Source organism: Ictalurus punctatus, chromosome 24 (assembly GCF_001660625.3).
Source record: "Ictalurus punctatus breed USDA103 chromosome 24, Coco_2.0, whole genome shotgun sequence".
In the NCBI taxonomy this organism is placed as follows: domain Eukaryota; kingdom Metazoa; phylum Chordata; class Actinopteri; order Siluriformes; family Ictaluridae; genus Ictalurus; species Ictalurus punctatus.
Genome location: NC_030439.2, coordinates 7,746,162 through 7,767,842, shown reverse-complemented (window position 1 = coordinate 7,767,842; position 21,681 = coordinate 7,746,162). Strand labels below are relative to the sequence as shown.

Below are 21,681 nucleotides of genomic sequence, written 5' to 3'. Positions count from 1 at the left end.
TTAACAGTGTATGATGCAAGACTTTGTTTATTAAGCGGGAAAAAAACTGAACAGACAAATTAATAAGCAATATTTGAATAGTCTTACATAACATGCAGTGACAATTATTGGCACCCTTCATTTAAACGGGCAAGAGAAGATCTTCGTAAGAGCAATCTACAATATGTAGCACCTGTAATGCTGTTATTCTCCCCAGACGAGAGCCGAATATTCATCGTGAGGTTGCCAGTTGTTTTAAAACCAGTGTTGTTTGGGGGTTTTTTTTGGACGGGGGGACCACATTTGAACTGTTATTCATTTTGACTGTCTTCATAATCCTGAAGTGTTCTGTACATTCGGGCTGCTTTATACACTACCTTCATGGCAAGCACTCTGGACGCCACCTGAGAGGAGCTGAGTCGGCGCAGGAAGTAGTCCAGCACCTCACAGGTCGTGTGCTCGTCTGCCTTGGGCCCCAACAGCAGATCCTGTAGCCGGCCTAGGAGTTGTCTCTGTTTCTGCTGCCTCTGTACAGGTACAGCAGTATTGTTTTTCTGTTTCAGTTTGGGGTTCGAGTTCATTATAATGTGTGTGTTTATGAAAAGTGCTTTAAGAGAATCTATACACGATGAAATTCTTGTGCTACAGTAGCACACTCCTAACCCAGACACAGTGCAAAATGATAAATGATCAACTCTGACTTCGTACAAAAAAGCAGCAAACTGTACACACACAACCCCGGACAAAAGACTACTAGTTTTGTTTTGTTTTTTGCGAGATTATTAATGTGCTCTAAGCCAGTAAGAATAGCAACACGCTGTAAACATTGTACGCAGGCAAAAAGCGGCAGGAATAGGAACGTAAAAATAGGCCGACATGAAAAATGTATCATTTCTAAGCCCTGATTGACCTTAAAAGTTCATTTGGCTATAATCAATAAACTAACTAACTATAAACTAAACCTGGATTAATTTACAGTCAGGATTAAGTTAAGAAGAGTACAGCGTACAGCACCTGTCTTTTCTTTGCCTTCTGCTCTTTGCTCTCTCCTTCTTCTTCGTCGTCAGCAGACGGAGCGTCATCGGCTGCGTCATGAAGGAGGAATTCACACAGGCACTGAACAGGCAGGACGTCCAACGACCCCTCACTGGACTGCACCAGGTCGGCCAGCCATGGCATGGACTGGGAAGATGCCTGGAGAAACAAACAAACAAAAAAAACAGCAGCAGGGATTAGTCACTCAGGATTAACAACGGAGGCAGAGAAGTGAGGTGTAGAGATTAGCCAACATTCTAGTTCAGCTCAGCGTTTTTAGGAACATTCAAGGCTGATTGATCAGGAGGAGAGAACTTTCCTCGTTGTTAGTAGGAGGGTAAGTTGATAATCGCCGCCGAGTTACACTTTGCAGTAACAGTAAGTGGCTACGAGGCAGCATGAGCCGCTGTACTGATATCTGCTTGGTTTTATTTATTCTACTTATCCACAGAGAATTCCAACACGCCATCAGAACTACCTACTACCGTTAACAGTAGACAGTTGCAATCCCCTAATAAAACTGCTCATGGTGATGGATCACCTGTCTCTGGATGATGTTGAGGAGGAAGTCCGGGTTGCGGCTGCGGCACAGGAGATGTCCCAAGCGCAGCGACTGGTTCAGACTCTTCAGCTGTTCCTGGATGTGTGGTGGAGGTCTGCGTGGTGGACCCCTGAGATGGCGAGTATAGAGACAGACAACGATAACTGTTCACAAACAAGTCTATTAAACAAAAATCTTGACATCTTCCTATCTGTTGAGCATCTGCTATAAAATCACATACTTGGGCTCCAGGCTGGTGAGCTGGCACAGGAGCAGGCTGTTGCTCTCCGTGATGGTCTGCTTGGTGGACGCAGCCGCCAGGTGGCTCTCGAAGGCCAGGATCTCCTGACGCTCCTTCTGGGAGATCTGTAGCTCGCGGCTAATCATCTCCGTCTTTGTCTCCTCGTCAGCCACCGTGCATGGCGGGTAGGAGTAGTTGCTGAATGCAGGATGAGATGAGAGAGAGAGAGAGAGAGAGAGAGAGAGTGTTACGATCATGGAATTGAGCCTGGCCCTTGACTCATGTCTTCCGTTCTGAACTCCGACTGTGGAAATATCCAAACTACAAAGGAAAAACAAGCTGGAGTGTCAGAATATCAAGTAGGAACTTCAGTAGGCTGGGATGCAGCATCAGGCCAAGTCACTTCTACTGTGGAGTGAAAAAAGCAAGCAGAAGTAATAGAGGCTAATTTATTTATTTATTTTTAAAAAACATTACAACAATGCCTTGGCATTCCCAGAGGGAAAAAAAAAAAAAAAAAGATTTCTTACTTGGTCATAACCATCTCCATAAGCATTTTCAGAGTTGAGTAGCCATCCCAAGCTGCCAGACCTACAAAGAAAGAACGAAGTCTAGGAAGCCATGTTTCAAGGTTATTACAAAGTCCGAGAACTACAGACGGCGGTCTGAAAGCCTCACCAATTTTCTGTGGGTTGAAGGCTGTTACCACGAGCAGCAGGAGCCAAGCTTTCCAGTAGAGTGTTGATATGGCCAGATTCGGAGGCTGATACCTGAAACGTTTCAATAAATCAACATAAACAAACCGTGATGGTCACGAGTGCAAGCCCCGGCACGGCCGAGCTGAAACTCTTTAACCGTCTCCGCTCAAGGATGCCGTATCAGGCCTGACCCTGCACTCTGACTTAACAAACCAAGATCCGTGAAGAAAATCATTCCTCTATAATGTACTTGTATACACTACTGGTCAAAAGTTTAACCACACACATTCTTTATTTCTTATTTTTAGAATAATAATAAAGTCATCAAACCTCTGGAGTAACACAAATGGAACTATGGGAATTATGTTGTGAATAAATCCAAAATAAATCAAAATAATTTAATATTTTAACTTGTTATCAGGTTGATATTCTCTTCCTGAGGCACCCAACCGGGCGCTAATATGGCTATGCAAACATCGGGTATCACTGCTTTTGGCGGCTCTAGATCTTTTTGCCTAGAATTTCCAGAAATATATTCTTGGCATTTTCTCAACCGATTTCTTGAGGAGTTTCCATGAGATGCTTTTTAAACAGTATTAAAGTATTTCCACCTACGCTGGACTCTTATTGGCTGCTTTTCGGAATATTTCGCTCCAAGTCAAATTAAAAAATTTTTTTTTGTAAATAAAATGTTAATTTTCTAATGAAAGAAACTAATACATTGGCACGATTATATGTTTATCTACAACACTGATTTCAAACATCATGTATGATATCAATCATACACCTTCAGATCAAAAGGTTTTTAAGATCATGAGAAACATTTCAGTTGAGTGTCCACAAACATTTGACCGTAAGTGTACGTGATGGTGAAGGCTTTCTTTTTCTACAGCTCACAGAAGACCTGCTATACAAACGATCATGGTCGTCAATCAAAAGCGTTAATAATCCCGAATAATTTCCCGAACTAAAAAAAAAACCGCACGGGTCCGATTTGAGAAATCTGCACACATAAGATTCAGTTCCGTAGGAGGTCTGGCATCTGCAAACATCTGCGAAAGCTGAATTATGTAAAGAAAACAAAGCCGCATTATGCAAAACCGGCGAGTTGAGCCCAAAAACATGCAGCTACACTGACTCACAATGTTCGCTTAACTTTCAGGAACAAAACAGATAAACAATGTTGCATAAAATGCAGCATGTGTGTACAGGGCTTTATGCCAAAGACAGCGTTTCTGAGCTTGATAAAACAAACAAGTAAAATACCTACACACTGTAGAATGTAAAACAAATAAAGATGTTATTTCCATTTCTGCACGCACCACAGATGTAGTTTTCCTTTGGAATTTTTCCCCAAAACTAACCTGCTCCTATCTCATCTTGCACATATTTTACACACCTGCAACTATTCTTCTACCCACTACACGCACGTTTTGGAGATCGCACGCACACCTGGATTGAGGTTGTTATTATGAGAATAAATGAGCGTTACCCTGCAGGGAGCTGGATGTTCTCGGGGTGATGGTATGTACACAGGTTCAGGACAGCATCGATGAGCTGAATCCTCTCCACGTGCAACACATCCAAATCTACAAAATGCACAGATCCGGCTCGAGGTCGCTCCAAATCGGCAGAATGAACTATGCTAGAATTAACGAAGGGAAAAGCGCTACCATCTGACTGCACTCCTGCGGCTCTCTTCACCAAGTGATCGGCCAGCTCCATCGCGTCGGCCGGGCCCAAAGGCAGGTCTCGAGACAGGCCGATCACCAGGATGCGCATCAGCGTGTCCTCCAGCAAGGGAACCTCTGAACACAGCCGCAGGAAAAAACTGACCAAAAAGAGGAGGGAGAGAGGTAGAGAGAGGGAGAGAGAGAGAGAGAGCACATTGGGGAGAGAGAGAGGCGAGCGGCTTCATAACTGATTTTTTGAATTAGTTAGAATCGTAAAGAAACCTTGCGCAGGAGAATGATGAGAACTTACTTTCGGTCACTTTCAGGAGGCCAGTTATCCCACTTGTAATACGTCTCAGGCTGCTCCGTGAACAGCACTTTGTGGAGGCTGTGACACACATACACATAACAATCCACAACTTTACTTCGAGCTTATACAGAACACACTGAATACTGGCATTAAGATGACAATTCATAATTATAATATTATTATTATTATTACTACTACTACTACAACAGTATTATCTTTTCCTTGTCATATAATATCACTCTATACAAGTTAACCTTTTTAAATAATTTAATGTGATTTACTCTTTACTGAATACTATGTGTAGTCCATGTATAAAATGTGTTATATGAATATGTTTTTAAATCACTCATGTCAGTATGGTTGATAACCACTATACCAGTGCACGTAGTCTTTAGGTCCCAGTTTGCTGATAGATGGAACCACAGTGTGCAGCCACCAAACAGCATCTCTCTGGATGGCAGCAATCTGGTTCTGAAAAGCTCTGAGCACTTCCAGATCTGCTCCAAAAGCAAAACACACATCAGAAAAAGAACACTGCAATAATAACTCCAATAATGACCAAATTTGTTGATTAGCTGATCTATGTTAGGACAAAAATTGTGTTGTGAGTTCTAATCGAGTAGGTTTTCAACCTAGCAGTGCTGATAAATGGTACACTGTTTAATTTCTCCAACATAGACAATATATGGTATACACAATATGACCATAAGTTTGTGGACACCAGAAGGGCTGGTTTGAGTAGTTCAGAAACTGCTGATTGCCTGGGATGAACACACACATAAACACACACCAGTCACTAGAGTTTACAAAGAATGGTGCCCCCAAAAAAATGCATGAGCTACGGGTATGTGTGTGGAAACGCCTTGTTGATGAGAGAGGTCAGAGGAAATTGGCCAGATTGGTTTGAGCTGCCAGAAAGGATATAGTAACTCAGTCGCTCATCTCAGAGTGATGAGAAAAGCATCTCAGCATGCACAACACTTCAAACCTTTAGACCCACAAAAACTGGACAGTTAGAAGAAAAAAGATTAGAAAAAGAAAATATCACCTGGTCTTTTTCCAGTCTTTAACTGTCCAGTTTGATGAGTTTGTCCCCATGATAGCCTCAGAACCTGACCTGGTCTTCTGCAGTTGAAGCTCATCCACCTCAAGGTTTGATGTTCTGAGATGGTTCTCTACTCACCAGAGTGATTATATGAGTTCCTTCCTGTCAGCTAGAACCAGTCTTGCAATTCTCCTCTGATCTCTCTCAACAACAAGGTGTTTCAGCCTGCAGACTCTCTGCTCACATGATGGGGTTTTTTTTGTTGGTTTCTCGCACCATTCTGTGTAAACTCTACAATTCTGTGCAGTTGGATACTTGACTTCCTGAGCAACAGACCACAGGTTGTCAGAAACGAAACACAGACCTCTGAAACCATCACGCTGTGCACCACAGGGCTGTGTACAGAGTCCACTGTTATAAACCCTGCTGACTCATGATTGCATTGCAAAACACCAAAGCAATAGCATCATTAAGTTCACTGTGGGGTTCAACGGCAATACAGGGACGAGCTGCACCAACTCATAGCCTGGTGTGATTCCAACAATCTCTCCCTGGACGTCAACGAGGCAAAAGACATGATTGTTGACTTCAGCCGTACCAAAGCTCCACATGAGCCACTATTGCTCAACGAAGCAGACCTTCAAGTTTCAGCACATCTCTAACGACCTGACACAATCACTGAACACCTCCTCCTTAATAAAGAAGGCCCAACAGCACCTGTATTTACTAAAGAGGGTGAAGACATGCCCCCCTCCATCCTCACTGGTTTCTATAGATGTGTCATTGAGAGTGTACACACCAGCTGTATCACTGTCTGATATGGAAACTGCTCAGCATCTGACAGGAAAACCCTGCAGCTTGTGACAGGAAAACCCTGCAGCTTGGGTCGTGAAGATGGCACAGCTCATCAATGGTACCAACCTTCCAGGAATTACGCACATTAACACCACAAGGAGTGTGAGGAAGGCAACCTCCATCAGGAAGGACCCCCCTGACCCATCCTACAACTGCTTTAAGCCCCTCCCATCTAGGAAGAGGCTAAGAAGTATTCAAGCCAGAATGTCCTGACTCAGGAACAGTTTTTTTTTTTGCCATGTCTATGGCAAGCTACAGCCATAGTGCTCTAGAACACCCACCACACACCAGCTATAAGTGGAGAGAAGAGAGTAATGTAGCCAATTCAGGGATAGGGATTATTAGGAGGCCATAACAGAGAAGGGCCAATGGGAGAATTTCACCACGAACCCCGCGGGTTATACCCCTACTCTTTACCAGGAGTATCCTGGGATTTTTAATGACCACAGAGAGTTAGGACCTCGGTTTAACGTCTCATGCGAAAGACTCTGCTGTTTTTACAGTATAGTATCCCCAGTGACGATACTGGGGCATTAGGACCCACACAGACCACAGGGTGTGCGCCCCCTGCTGGCCTCACTAATACCCCTTCCAGCAGCAACCTTAGTTTTCCCCAGGAGGTCTCCCATCCAGGTACTGGCCAGGCTCAACCCTACTTAGCTTCAGTGGGAAACCAGGCGAGAACTGTAGGGAGATTTGGCACTGACAATATTTTACTTTAGTTTTGTATTTTTAAATAACCTAAACTAATCCAAGGGGGAAAAAATATGATATACTGTATACAATATTACACAAATAGCCACTTACTCTTCTTTTCTCCCTTGTCCCATGCAATGCCAGCTTCTTTGACTTGTGCTGTGATGCCCAGCATCATGGATACGGTTAACAGATCCGTCACCTGGATAACAAAACGCTCCTGCATGCAAGAAAAGAAAGAAAAATAAAAAAGTAGAAATCCTATTTCACTTCAAACATGCTAATAATAATGCTAATATTAATTAATGGAAGCCAGTAGCTCAGTGTCGTGAGACACAAAGTGAGACACTTCTACTTAGTGGGTTCTAACTTTAATGATATATTTTTGTTCACATCTGTGGATAAAGTAAAAAATATTATTTATCTAGAAATGGCCTTCTTAATCAGCACCCTAAGAGTCCCACAGTGTGGAAGGCGCTCACTTTAAACTCCATGTCAGCATACGAGGCCTCCTTCCTCTCCTGCATGAGGCCCAGACAGAAAGACTGGAAGTTGATCTCATGCTTGGTCTGCTTGATGATCTCTCTGAGCAGGGCACGAGATGCTCGCAGGTAATCATCCTTGTTGGTCAGTAGGTCCTGGAATACCATGGCCAGGAACTGGATGGAGAAAGAAAGACGTGTGGAGCTTTACATCAACATAAAATGATGCTCGCGTCACGTTTATAATCAGTAGTACAATGAGAGCGTGAACGTTAATGTTGATGAGATAAAGAGACCAGATGCTTCAGAGCTTAAATCCCAGCACTGCCAGTGAACCACTGAATGAATGTGATTGTAGGTACAAATTCGATCAACACAATTACATACATTTAAGTCTTTTGAAAAAAATAATAATAGCAAACATCCAAGTAGTTTAGACGAAACAGAGTTCCCCAGCGTGACACAGGTAAGATTCGGAAGCTAATAATAAAAACGTTTCCTTATCATTTTTGGTGAAATACACTCGTGGTTTTAAAAGAAGAGATGTCAGAGTATATTACTGGCAGAAAAACCTGAATTTGGTCAAAACCCAAAATGCTTGTTCATTTTTTTTGTTGTTGGTTGGTTTAAAGAATTCTGCCGCAGCAACATTCGACATTTTCCCCACACGTTATGTGTTCTTGGGTTCTCCATATGATTGGATTTTCACTAAAAGCATCTGCTATGTACAAAACACTATTTATAGAGCCATATTGATAAACCCAAATATTTTTTTTTAAACGGTACACCTAAGAAGAAAGGAAAAAAAGAAAAAAAGAACTTGTCACAAGCAATCAGATGAAAACAATGGTATTAACTTCAGTTAGACTGTATGAGGCTCACCTTCGGGGCCTGCTCTGGGCTGTGCTGCAGGACCGTATGAAGCACTTGCATGTTGTTAGGATTTCTAGCATTGGACAGCTCGTTAAAGATCACGAGTTTAATCATGGTGCCCAGGTTATCTCGGTGTGCATTCAGAAGCTCCCTGCAACGCAGCCGAGTACAACACAAACATCAGAATACAACAAAACACTGACACAGCGAATGCCAGGAAGAGCACGGCTTACCGGACACACAGCATGTAATGATTGAGGAGGACTTTCGGCTTGAGACGGATCTTGATGAGGTTGGAGATCACGTCCATGTCGTCAGCTCCGTGAGTTCTACAGTTCATGCACAGAGACATGAGGAGGTCCTGCGCTGGTCTCGTCAGCTGTAACGAAACCGCACAGAATAACAGCGTTACGTCGTCTAGATATTTCCTAAACGTACCCAAAGGGTCTCGATAGCCAGGATCTCTTCGCTCTTGCCTTTGGATTCTGCAGCCACATCTCCAGCCTCTGGACAGCCATCAGTCGCACCTCCTTGTAGCCGCAGGTGGCCGTTAGCAGACGCAGCAGGTTCCGTGACACGTTATCCATGGGTTGTCTGCGGTTCAGCTGGTCCCTTAATACGTCCAGGACATAGTCCTCCACGCTATCTGCCAGCTCGTCGTACCTAAGTGTGTGTGAGTCAGCGACAAAACCGCCCAAAGTGACCGCACGGCAATACGCTCTTATATCTGTAATATCATATCAACTACGCTCAACAGTAGTTCACTCGGAAACTAATGGAACGGCAGGGCCGATCCATTTGTTTCTGCTGTAGACTGAAGACATTTGGGTTTGAGCTCAAAAGATGAATATGAGAAGAGAGTTTAGAATTTCAGCTTATATTTCCTGGTATTTAGATGTAGATGAGTTAAACGACATAAAAGCATCGCGCATTTTGTATCAGATCACCCATTTTGTAGGCGAATATATAAAAATACTGGAACATGTGACTGACAGGTGTTTCTTGTTACCCAGGTATGTACTGTTAGATTGATTAAATAATAAATGCCTCTGAACATCTACTCTTGGTTTTAGACTTCAGTTTCACCTGTGAAGACTGCTTTTGATGTTAAAAAGGGATAAAGCAACATGAAGATCAGAGAGCTGTCTATGGGAGAAAAGTGAGCCATTTTGAAGTTGAGGGAAAAAATAAGAGTGAAATTGCACAAACATTGGGCATACCCAATACAACAATTTGGAATGTCCTGAAAAAGGAAGAAAACCTCCCTTGTCCCAGGCCTAGGAAAACAACAACATCTGATGACAGAAACATCGTAACAGCTTCACAAAAGCAGAAACTAACTGCTTGGTGATGTTAGTCGGTGAGGCACAGGCTTGATGCTGTAATTGCAAGCAAATGATATGCAACCAAATATAAAGTGTCATTTACTTCGTCTTATCTGTTCCTATACTTTTGCTCACCTAAAAATTCATGTGGTCTGATACAAAAGTCTCCATGTTTTATGTAATTTAACACATCTAGATATAAACACCAAGAAATAAAAGCTGAAATCCTAAACTCTCGTCTCATATCCATCTTTTCATCTTAAACCCTAAATGTCTTCGGTGTGCAGCACAAACAAATCAACCGGCCTCGCCGTTCCTATAGTTTCGGAGGGGACTGTAGCGAACACATCTCTAATAATTCAGTACCTGGGCATGACCTGCCCTTCCTCTTCCGGACTAAACTTCTCCTCTGCAATTAGAAGCTCAGCTTGATTGTCGTCCTCGTCTGGAGTGGAAGGGTGAGGACTGTTTCCTGAGAAACAAAAGGGAGAACCTTTGTGCGTTACATTAGACATCCTAATTTATTTCATTCTTGAATCAGAAACCGTAGAACATAGGCGGAGGAGAGGAACTTGACATCCTATCGCTGGTCCATAAACTGTACGTTTTCCCCACCCGCGCTAGCATAGCAAATAAATATTAATGTTTCACATTTTATTATTATTATATATTATATCCGGTGTCATCCAGATGAGGACGGGTTCCCTTTCGAGTCTGGTTCCTCTCAACATTTCTTCCTCATTATGTCTCAGGGAGTTTTTCCTCGTCACCGTCACCAGGGAAACGTTTATCAATTTAAAATTTATGGATAGAGTTTATAGATTTCTGTAAAGCTGCTTTGTGACGGTGTCCCATTGTTAAAAGTGTTATATGAATAAAAACTGAACCGGCAGCCATTTACTGCTTCCGACTCTTCTGCATATACTGTACATCCCACAGTATACAGTACCTGCGCTCAGATCTCCTCCGGAGCGGCCCGTTTCAGCCTGCAGCAGCATGGTCTTTGGGGGCATCTTGGTGTTAAATGCAGTCTGTATGTTGTCTACGAATGTTTTACAGTGGGAGCTATCCACCCAGATTCTCTCGCCAAGAGAGTCCTCGATGTACACCTGAAGGAAAGGGGGAAAAAAAACCACACGTGAATATAAAACATTTCTTCCTCCAGAATAAAGGATGAGTATTAAAGTCACTGGACGTGCATGTGTCTAGCTTCTAACTTTGACAAAGATCTCAGGCCAGTTCTCGTCCTCTTCGTACGCTGCCATCAGCAAATTGCAGGCCAGAACGGACACCAGGCTGTTCCCTTTAGCCTTAAAGTTAATGGAGGCATCACGCCGAAGTAGGCTGCACAAAGCCTACCGGAGGACACACGGCAAAATGAGCAAGCGGACTGACAAAACAATAACAAACAGTAATAATAATAAAACCACAAGAAACCAAGACCTCAATGACTCCTTCAGTTGCAAACACGTTGGGTTTGATCTTGGCGAGGAACATGAGGCTGAGGTAGAGTGTGATATCAGGCTTGGCCCGGTTCATCTTCAGCTGTTTGACTGCACCACACAGCAGTCCTTCGATGCGCTCATCGTTGCCTTCAGATTCCGCTGCCTCGATCTCATCCAGTAATACCGCCGGAGGAACTGCGAAACAAACCGCAGATCATCTAATCGAGGAGCTCAAATGTTCGGCGTTTTAAACACAAACCCCTTGATATGATTAAAAAGAACTAAAAACATACAACCAAAAATGTCATCAGATTCAGTAACACTCACGAAATCCTGCCTCACCTTCAATAGGAACCACAGACGGCTCTTTGATCGAGGGTGAAATTGCTCGTTTGTCGACGGCAGCTACTTCAGCCAGACGTGACAGTGCGCTGGGTGGATTGGAAGGGTGCTTGGGGCGTTTCGTCAGGTTGGACAGGCCTGAAGAGGAGGGTAAAGACGAGGACGCCTCTCTCTTGCGGTCTGGTGGTAAACCTGTGGATGCTGGTTTGAGCAGAGTCGGGTTTGCTTTGGTCTCGCTGGCCTGGCTTTTGGCCCCCAAAGCGATGAAGTCTCCTGGAGGAGCGTGGCCTGAGAAGCAGCAAAGAAACAGAACGGAAAACTGACACATTACCAACGGTCTCTTTTCAGCACTTTAGTCAGAACGAACCGTGCCACCACATACCTGAGGTTTTGGCACCACTAGGGCGCCTAATGCTGGTCGGCTTCGGTCGATTCATGGCGCAAGACGTCGGCCAATAATCGGGAGCACGGGAGCAGAACAGTGAGAAATGTTACGATTGTGGATATCGACACCAGGGTCTGGTCGGGTCGGTCCCTGCCTGACTCGGCTGCTTCATAGAACCTGTGAGAAGGGGAAAACGATTCAAGTTAGGTGTAGGAAGTGGAGACTCTGTGGTTTGGGTTGTTGGGTTCTCGAGAAAAGCTGCACAGCTGTATCCTGTCGCTTTGGGTTAAAAAAAAAAAGGAAATAAAAACACTGTAAATGCTTTGGGATGATTTACACTGAAATAAGATCCACCCAAACTCCCTTTACTTTTCCGAGCTTGCTTTTCCAATAACGTTGTATTATCGAAGCTCTGTACAAACACACAGTCAGGCCGTTTTCCAAACGCCTGTCCTGTTCACTGAACCCTATTAAGGATGTCAAATAACGGCGCTCTAGTACCTACGTAGTGCTCTGTATGACTGTTAGATTCAGCCGTGAAATCGGTAACAAACGAGATTTAAGAAAAATCTAAGACAGAATCCTTTGTTGGAATTTTATCCGTAATGAGATAAACGATACATAATTTTCAATTTAATTGAATATCACTGTACGCAAAGTATGTATTAATTGACACATTTATTCAGACACAATATAGAGCTGCTCATTAAGGAGAATTTGCTACTCCCCCAGTGCGTGGCTCACATTTAGTATCGGCTCGGCTCACTCGGAACCTCGACCTCGGATGTGGTACTAAAAAAAGTACCAGGTACTATCTACAGTGGAAAGCCGCAGAAAAAGCGTGCAGAGTCGAGTCGTACCATGTAGTGGAAAAGTCCCATATACGACCGTGGGCATACTTGTTGAACATCTCATGCCAGATTTATTCCCCACTTCGCCGTTATAATGCGCTCCACTCCTCTGGGAAGGCTTTCCACTAGATTTTGGATGTGTCTTTGGGGATTTGTGTTCATTCAGCTACAAGAGCTTTAATGAGATCAGGTACTGATGTTGGGATGTCGAGTTCATCATTTATCCCAAAAGTGTTGAGTGGGGTTGAGGTCAGATCTCTGTGCAGGACACGCGAGCTCTTCCACTCCAAAGCTGATAAACCGTATCTTCATGGAGCTCGCTTTGTGTACAGAGACCTCGTCATGCAGGAACAGGTTTGAGCTTCTTCGATTCCAGGGAAGATAAATTTTGAAGAAGACCCACACATGGGTGTGATGGTCAGGTGTCCACATATCTGTGGCCATAGTGTATTTCAGTAATGATTGTCGTATTGTAAGCCTTTCCAGCGCTAAATTCTTTAGTAACTACAGAGCTTATGTGAAAATACAACTTTGATCAGACATAAATAGCTGTCTCTCCTGAAGCTGTCTTAGTAGCAAACAATGCTAGTTAGCATTAACATGTCAGCTAAGCTATTTTATCTTAATTACCAGCGGTTTTCCCCCTAAGTGGATCAGCCATTAATGATTTATTACGCTCAGACTGGCGGTTGTATTTAAAAACGAACTATTATAATTATTATAATGGTTATAACGACTTACTTTTGTGTTTCACTGCCGCTGCTCCATGATAAAAAAAAAAAAAAGTCGCTTCTTCTTCTTCTTTTTCTCGGTAAGGCTGTGCCCGTGCGGCTCGTGAGCTGAATAGCGCCGCCTCGTGCACCGGAAGCAACATGGCGCTTATCGGCAACCCACCACAAACAAACGTTTTACTGTTCGCGTTAGAAATTTTTACGTTCTTTATGAAGTAAATGAGCCCACACATGAAGCTCTGGATGATATAGATTAAGTTGTTTTTTTCCAGAAGTAATTCAAACACTATTAGAAATATATTATATTTTTTTATAATATATTATTCTGAACAAATTGTCGGAAGATCTGTCCATCCATCTTCTATACCGCGTATACTACTGGGTCACAGGGAACCTAGAGCCTATACCAGGGAGCATGGGGGTAAAGGCAGGGTACACCAATCCATCACAGGGCACAATCACATATACATTCGTACACAACGGACACTTTGGACATGCCAATCAGCCTACCATGCATGTCTCTGGATTGGGTGAGGAAACCGGAGTACCGGGAGGAAACCCCTGCAACACGGGGAGAACTTACAACATGCAGGAATCGAACCCCAACCATGGAGGTTTGAGGCGAACATGCTAACCAACAAGCCAGTATGCACCCTATGTCTGAATATTATCTAGGAAAACTAAGAGCAAAATGGTAATCGGGTATCCAGCTTCTTGGTTTGGTCGATTTCTACATTTTCGGTCACAAACATTTTAGGGCGTAAAATCATCTGAAAAACATCTGATAAACAATTACACTATATACAATACAATTTTATTTGTATAGCACTTTTTACAATTGACATTCTCACAAAGCAGCTTTACAGAAATACATACATTTCCAGTCTAAATTTTAAATTGATAAATTTGTCCCTAATGAGCGAGCCAGAGGCGACGGTGGCAAGGGAAAAACTCCCTGAGATGATATGAGGAAGAAAACTTGAGAGGAACCAGACTCAAAAGGGAACCCATCCTCATCTGGGTGACACCAAATAGTACGATTATAAATAAATCCCTTCTATAACTGTGTACTACATGATAAAACAAAAGTGCAGCTGTGTAACCAGGAGATACACCGCAGTCTCAACATGAAGTCTATTCTGCTGAACTCATGTACTGTCCATTGATGGAGACGTGAGCGCAAAAAGACATTGCACCAAAACTCTATATGTGTATAGGCACACACACAGAGCTCCACCCATCCATTTTCCATACTGTTTATCCTACACAGGCTGCCTATCCCAGGGGGATCAGAGTACAAAGCAAGGGACACCTTGGACAGGGTGCCAACCCATCACAGAGCAATCACACACAGCAGACGATTTAGAAATGCCAATCAGAATACAACACATGTCTTTAGACTAGAGGAGGAAACCAGAGTACCTGCAAACTCCAGGGCAGTGGTGGGATTCAAACCGCCAACCACAGAAGTTCAAGGCAAACATGCTAACCACTAAGCCACTGTGCCCATATACAATGCAAAAGTGTTAGGCACCCTATTTTTAAGTACAAATTTTGTTATAGATATTTATGTTACAACTCCTGCATTGGTGAGTCCCTACAAAAACATTTTTGATTTCCAAACATTACTTTCCAACTAAAAATTTAATGTTACACAAAACTGTTTGTATGCCCCCCCCACCAAAAAAAATCATCATATAGGCTGTGACAGTCTTCAGAAGAATTGTGGCAGAAAATTATCCGCTAATTTCCTTAACCATCACACCCATATGTGGTTCTTCCCCAAACTGTCGCAACAACGTTGGAAACACACAATCATATAGAATGTCGTATAGAATGTCTTTGTATGTTGTAGCGTTACAATTTCCCTTCACTACAACTAAGAGACCCAAACCTGTTCCAGCATGACGATGCCTCCAGCATCAGTACCTGACCTCATTAATGCTCTCATGGTTGAATGAACACAAATCCCCACAGCCATGTTTCAACATCTTGTGGAAAACTTTCACAGAATAGAAAAGGAGACCGACTCCATATTAATACTCACGGTCATGGAACCGGATGTTCGACAAGCCTGTATGGGTGTGTTGGTCAGGGGTCAACATACTTCCTGCCATATAGTGTAGATTTGTCATGAAAAAGATGAATATCTATAAAACCCTACAGTGTGTGCAATTGGCAAAGTACACATGAGCGGTATGTACAGAATGAACAGATTTCTGAACATGTGCAAATGAAACTATATGTGCAAAATTATGAATACTGTATCGAGCACACGCTGGTGAAGATACAGTGCAGTATTTCATCAGTGCTTTGGTTTGGTTTTTGCTTTTATGAAGTTTGCCCAGTCTATTATAGAGCAGGATTACAGTGTGGGGGAGGAAACTGTCTCTATGCTTGGTCATATTTTCATATGGTCTGGTATCTCACCCCTGAAGGAAGTGGTTGAAATCATGGGTGAGTAGGGTGAGAATGTTCCAAAACTGTCTTAACTGCTCACTTCTCATCTTTGCTGTCATAAAGGTTGTAGATCGAGTGACGCGTAGGAATTTGGCCTTCTCCCTTGATGTGGTACAGCCAAACCAGACCGTGATGGTGGATGTGAGTATAGATTATATGATGGCATTGTAGAACTCTAACATTGGTGCCTGTGGTAGTGTGAATTTCTTCAGTTGTCACAGGAAGTTGAACTCTTCCTGAGGTATAAGAATACTTACATTTATTGGCCGTTTGATCAGGTAAATCTACCACATTAGCGCACTTTTTAGATATATAATTGCTGACTGTAACTCATCTGTAGACCACAGGATTGCTGTGGACTGGATATATTCGATTGGTGGACTGTTTTCAACCCTTTGTTAACACTGCTTCTGTATATCTGATATACACATATCACTTCAGCACACACTATCATACCACCAGTTTGTAAATGTCATCGAAAGGTCCATCACCCAAGTAATATTCTTGGCCAGTAATGCCTGTATAGTGATAGCAGCAGATCCTGTATGTCCTGTAAGTTGTGAGGTGGGGCCTCCATGGATCAGATTTCTTTGTTCAACACATCCCACAGATGCTCGATCGAATTGAGATCTGGGGAATTTGGAGGCCGAGTCAACACCTTGAATTCTTTGTCATGTTCCTCAAACCATTCCTGAACAATTTTTGCCATTAACGTGCTGAAAAAGAAAACTGCTGTAAGGGAATACCGTTGCCATTTATCCGATCAGGCCACCTTCTTCCATTGCTCCATGGTCCAGTTCTGATGCTTACGTGCCCATTGTAGGTGCTTTCGGTGGTGGACAGGGTTCAGCATGGGTACTCTGACCGATTTGCAGCTACACGGCCCCATACACAGCAAGCTGTGATGCACTGTGTGTTCTGACTCCTTTCTATCATACCCAGCATTAACTTTTTCAGCAATTTGTACTGCAGTAGCTCTTCAGTGTGATCAGACCAGATGGTCTAAGCTTCACTCCCCACACGCATCAATGAGCCCTGGGCATCCATGACCCAGTCGCCGGTTCACCGGTTGTCCTTCCTTCGACCACTTTTTGTAGGTACGAACCACCGCATACCGGGAACACCCCACAAGACCTTTCGTTTGGGAGATGCTCTGACCAAGTCGTCTAGCCATCACAATTTTGTCAGCCGAGTGATCTGTAGATTATATCTTATAGAGCCAAAGTTTCCAGAGATCCTCTCAAAATCTGTAACTGTAGCTTATCAATTGTCAAATTCATCTTAGATGTTTTAGGGATACACATTTACACACCATTAAACCGTGTAAGAAAACCACGGCAGAGCAGAGAAACACGACCTTACTACACCCCTAACTGTTGCCCAAGCCTTAGTCAGCAGTCTCCCAGTGTGTCTCATTTACCTCATACTAAATAAAACTTACGACTTAAGAGCTTTATGAGAAAAAATTACATTGTTTTTTTTTTCTGTGATACATAATCAGATCATATTAAACTTTCAAATGAACAATGCCAAAAGAAAATGACACACAGATTTCAGACACATTACAGTTTCTCACAATTAGAAAGGTTGAAGGTTCCCACAAAGGAGCGTTTAGGAAACTTCAAGGAATAGGATTATGGTTCCTAAGAATCCTCACATTACAAAATGATGTCAGGCATGGAGACAGACATTACTTGTGCTTCCTGCCAGACAAACTTTCACCCAAAAGAGAACAGCACATAGAGTGAGGGCTGTGCTGAAAACAACATGTGCTTGTTACCTAACCTCAGGGATGTAAACACACACAGGGTTTATAGCCACAAACATGTATGCACTGTATGCATGCTATATTTCTCGTACGCTATATTTTCACTGTATGTGTACAATATATTTCTCTTTTGTGAAAAATCAAACAGAATACAACGTGCATTTGGCTTTCTTTAATCTAGCGTTCCAAGTTCTGGAATAACTTCATACTTTTCCTTCCACTCACACATTACTGTGAGCACAGCGTGGCGGTTCAGGTCTTTTTTTCTTTTTTCTTTTTTCCTTGCAGGCTGATTCAGGGAAGAGTGATATTAAAAGCAAATGCAGCATGTGACTCAGTATGTGATCACCCTTTTTTAAATAGTCCTAAGGTGAACCCTGTCCAACACTCTTAAAAACTGAGAATAATTAAAAGTGGCAATGCACGAAACGATTGCTTCACCATCTGTCTGTGCCACACCAACTTGTTATTTAAACTGTTTTTCATATTAGGCATTTTTTTGTTTTTCATGAAGTCAGTGGAATGCTTAGTCAAGACTCCCAATATAACTCTGGTCTCACAAGAGAGGTCTATAAACCTGCTCAAGCATTTTGCAAATAAGCCCTTTCTCCCGAAACCACTATGTGGTTATGAGTCACTGTTTTTGAGGTAAAATGTTCAAAACATTGGAATCTCTCCTCTTTTTTTGAAATAACAATAAAATCATTTACTTATTTTTTTTAACTACTATTCCCTGTGGCTAGAGTTCAGTTATGTTGTTGAAGCTCCAATACAATTTGATGTCTGCACCACACCTTCTGCTAGATTTACTACTACAATTCAATGGGCTCATCATGGGCTCGCCACTAAACATTTTAGGAATGTTTGAAAACCTGCTAGAGATGGCGCACTTGTTTTTAATGTAAAACGAGCTTTCCTTGTCTCTGTGTTAAGGCAATGGTTTCCGATCAGTGTGCAGTAAAAGCCACCCAGAATGCAAACATGATTACTCATCAAGTCGTGCAGCCAACTTGCACTCGACTTTATACTGTGCATGAAAGAACACATTGCACTACTATGCAATTAGATCCATATGCCTCTTCAGAAACAAATGCATGTGTGGTGAGTCACTCAGTGGCGGTGCTGTTCAACAGAAGAAAAGAATGAGCCAGCTTGGCTGGCACGCTGCCTGTAGGCCCAGTGGATAAGGCCCGCACTTAGTCAGTTTCTTTGGAAGGAAATGATATGGCAATTTAGCATCTAGTTGTTAGATCCAATATTTGCTTAAGGGGGTCTTTGATTTACTCAGCAGATTATCCATGACATGCCAGACTGCTGAAAGTAAAAACTGTCGCATATGTGACTTGGTGAGATCCGGAGCACAGTGCCACAAAGTAATATTTCCATCAACTCCAAACTGCTCATGTATAAATGCATGAAAATTGAAAGTCTGTTAGACTTTTAATGCCAGCTGCTCTTGCCAGAACAGAGTGCAGTTTGTTAGAAATGTGGTATGCAGAACTAAGTTATTTCCATCCTGCACCCGCTCTTGACTGTAGATAGAGGGCGCTGCTGATGCCTTTTAGTGTCTCACTAATACAAAATAACAACACATGATAAAGTTATTAAATTGATTAGATTGAGTAGGCTGATTGGACATTATTAGTTATTTGTCATTTTGATGATTCACCGCAGGCTGATAGCGGCGAGAGCAAAATGTTTAAAAGAGATAAAAGTACTGTAGTTTAAAGGCAACAAATGACCAAACTAATTTTAAAAATACTTTAGTGAGAAAAGTAGTGTAATTTTAAAACAACAAGTAACCAAAAAATAATAATAATTTAGTTGGAGAAGTGGTGTAGATTAACTGCAATAAGTGATGACAACAAAAATACTACTACTACTACTACTACTACTACTACTACTACTACTTTAATGAGAAAATCAGTGTAGTTTAAACTCAATAAATATCCAAAATAATAATAAAAATTACTTTAGTGAGAAATGTAGTGAAGTTTACAGGAGCAGTTTTTGTGAGGCTTACTCTGAAGATGACGTGTGCCAAGTTTGTTCATTATTGGACAAAATTTTTAGGAGGAGTAGTGAAGAAAACGGTTTCTGACAAAATCCAAGATGGCAGAAGATCTAATTAGTCTAATTAGTTTGTTGAACTTGTCTAGACCCAGGGAATCCAGGGATGCCTGGCTTTTAAATTTTGGACTCACGGTATAAAAGTTATGACCATAAACGTACTTCCAAATTAGGCCCAAATTTGACCTGATGGTGGCGCTAGAGCATTGGCAGAACTTGGCCCAAATTTGGTCCGAATGCTCATTAGACCCTCCCAAACCAGTGTGCCAAATTTCACAACTCTTTACCAAATGATTCTATTGGCTGTCATAGACACACTAGCCCGGGGTCGGGAACATATATATATATATATATATATATATATATATATATATATATATATATATATATATCTATATCTTTCAGTGATTGCCTATGGTTCACTGGTGGGAAAGCTAGTGTTTAATAATTCAACTGAAGTGTTAATTCAATTAAAACACTACATATTACATATTTTACAGTATTACGTTGATCATGTATACACCAACTTGTTGCACCACAAGCTCAAATTTCATTGGACAATGTGGAGCAAAGTGTTAATTTCCTGGTCTAATTCATAAATTGGTTGAAAACTCCATAGCCAATCTGTTTTCAGTTTTTAAGTAAGTAATAGTAAGTAATGGTAAGTAATATTGAATTTACTCTTGCTCATGTACTGCATCTTGTGTTGATTTATCATTTGATGAAACGATCATAATTGGTTAAATGACGTCCAAGTGCCACCTACAGGCATATTAGGTGAAGTGCAGGCTGTTAGGTCAAGAACATGCAAAACGTTAAATGGCCTTTATTACATTACCACTTTTATAATTATGCAATAATATAAAGATAATAAGAATAATAATAAGTAGACATAAAAACATCAAAACATTTTTAACTTTTATCTGGCTCTTTAAAGAAAATTAATAACTTTTTTTTGCTTTCATGGCTCTGCTAGCTGAAAAGTTTCCGACCTCTGCCCTAGCCAGACGAAGAAGAAACAGAAGAGGAAACAGAAGAAGAAGAAGAAGTAAATGTAGAATAACAATAGGGTGCCTATGCACCTTCTGTGCTTGACCTCCAAAAATTCTTCTGTGAGAAATGTAGTGTGGTTGAAAGGGAAAAAATGGCCATAATATTAATATTAATAATAATAATAATAATAATAACAACAACAATAATAATAATAATACTTTAGTGAGAAAAATAGTGTAGTTTTAAAGCAATACAGCTCAATAGCTTACAAAATACTTTTGTAAGAAAATGAATTTAGGTTAAAGGCAATAAGTCACCAAAATGATAATTAAAAGAAACAAGTCTTCAGTGAGAAGAGTAGTGAAGATTAAGGCAATAAATAATAATAATAATAATAATAATAATAATAATAATAATAATAATAATAATAATAATACTTTAGTGAGAAGAGTGGTGAAGTTTAAAGGCAATAATAATAATAATAATAATAATAATAATAATAATAATAATAATAATAATAATAATACTTTAGTGAGAAGAGTGGTGAAGTTTAAAGGCAATAATAATAATAATAATAATAATAATAATAATAATAATAATAATAATAATACTTTAGTGAGAAATGTAGTGTAGTTTAAAGCGGAATAAGTGACCAAATACATTTTTTAAATTAATTAATACTTAATATTTGAATACATCATTCTCTCTCTGTTTTTTTTTTTTTAATCATTATTATTTATTTAATAAACACAGATATTTTACTCACTGGTCAGATTAATTTAGCTAGCCCGATGAAAGAATTTGCCAGCTGCGTCTATTTCTGGCCTCCCCTAGCTAGTTTCCCGCCTGGCTGACGTCAGCAGAAAGTTATTTTCATGAATGG

At 41.3% G+C, this 21,681-nt stretch overlaps 1 protein-coding gene across 3 annotated transcripts in view; it reads right to left on the bottom strand.

Moving 5' to 3' along the window:
- The window catches only part of ints1 (integrator complex subunit 1), a 32,944-nt gene extending 19,343 nt beyond the window's left edge, over positions 1–13,601 (bottom strand). For all 3 annotated transcript variants that reach the window (XM_017454658.3, XM_017454659.3, XM_017454660.3), the window contains exons 1-22: positions 13,518–13,601; positions 11,923–12,102; positions 11,541–11,828; positions 11,197–11,393; positions 10,971–11,108; positions 10,703–10,862; positions 10,120–10,225; positions 8,905–9,091; positions 8,662–8,807; positions 8,438–8,579; positions 7,556–7,732; positions 7,185–7,293; positions 4,854–4,974; positions 4,478–4,555; positions 4,168–4,325; positions 3,987–4,083; positions 2,475–2,566; positions 2,327–2,387; positions 1,797–1,994; positions 1,556–1,685; positions 994–1,173; positions 357–506 (exon numbers count right to left, since the gene is read on the bottom strand). In XM_017454658.3, the coding sequence (XP_017310147.1) occupies positions 357–506; positions 994–1,173; positions 1,556–1,685; positions 1,797–1,994; positions 2,327–2,387; positions 2,475–2,566; positions 3,987–4,083; positions 4,168–4,325; positions 4,478–4,555; positions 4,854–4,974; positions 7,185–7,293; positions 7,556–7,732; positions 8,438–8,579; positions 8,662–8,807; positions 8,905–9,091; positions 10,120–10,225; positions 10,703–10,862; positions 10,971–11,108; positions 11,197–11,393; positions 11,541–11,828; positions 11,923–11,977 (2,970 nt within the window). In that variant the 5' untranslated portion in view covers positions 11,978–12,102; positions 13,518–13,601. The remainder of the gene's footprint in view (positions 1–356; positions 507–993; positions 1,174–1,555; positions 1,686–1,796; positions 1,995–2,326; positions 2,388–2,474; positions 2,567–3,986; positions 4,084–4,167; positions 4,326–4,477; positions 4,556–4,853; positions 4,975–7,184; positions 7,294–7,555; positions 7,733–8,437; positions 8,580–8,661; positions 8,808–8,904; positions 9,092–10,119; positions 10,226–10,702; positions 10,863–10,970; positions 11,109–11,196; positions 11,394–11,540; positions 11,829–11,922; positions 12,103–13,517) is intronic.
- Positions 13,602–21,681: the final 8,080 nt, after the last annotated feature.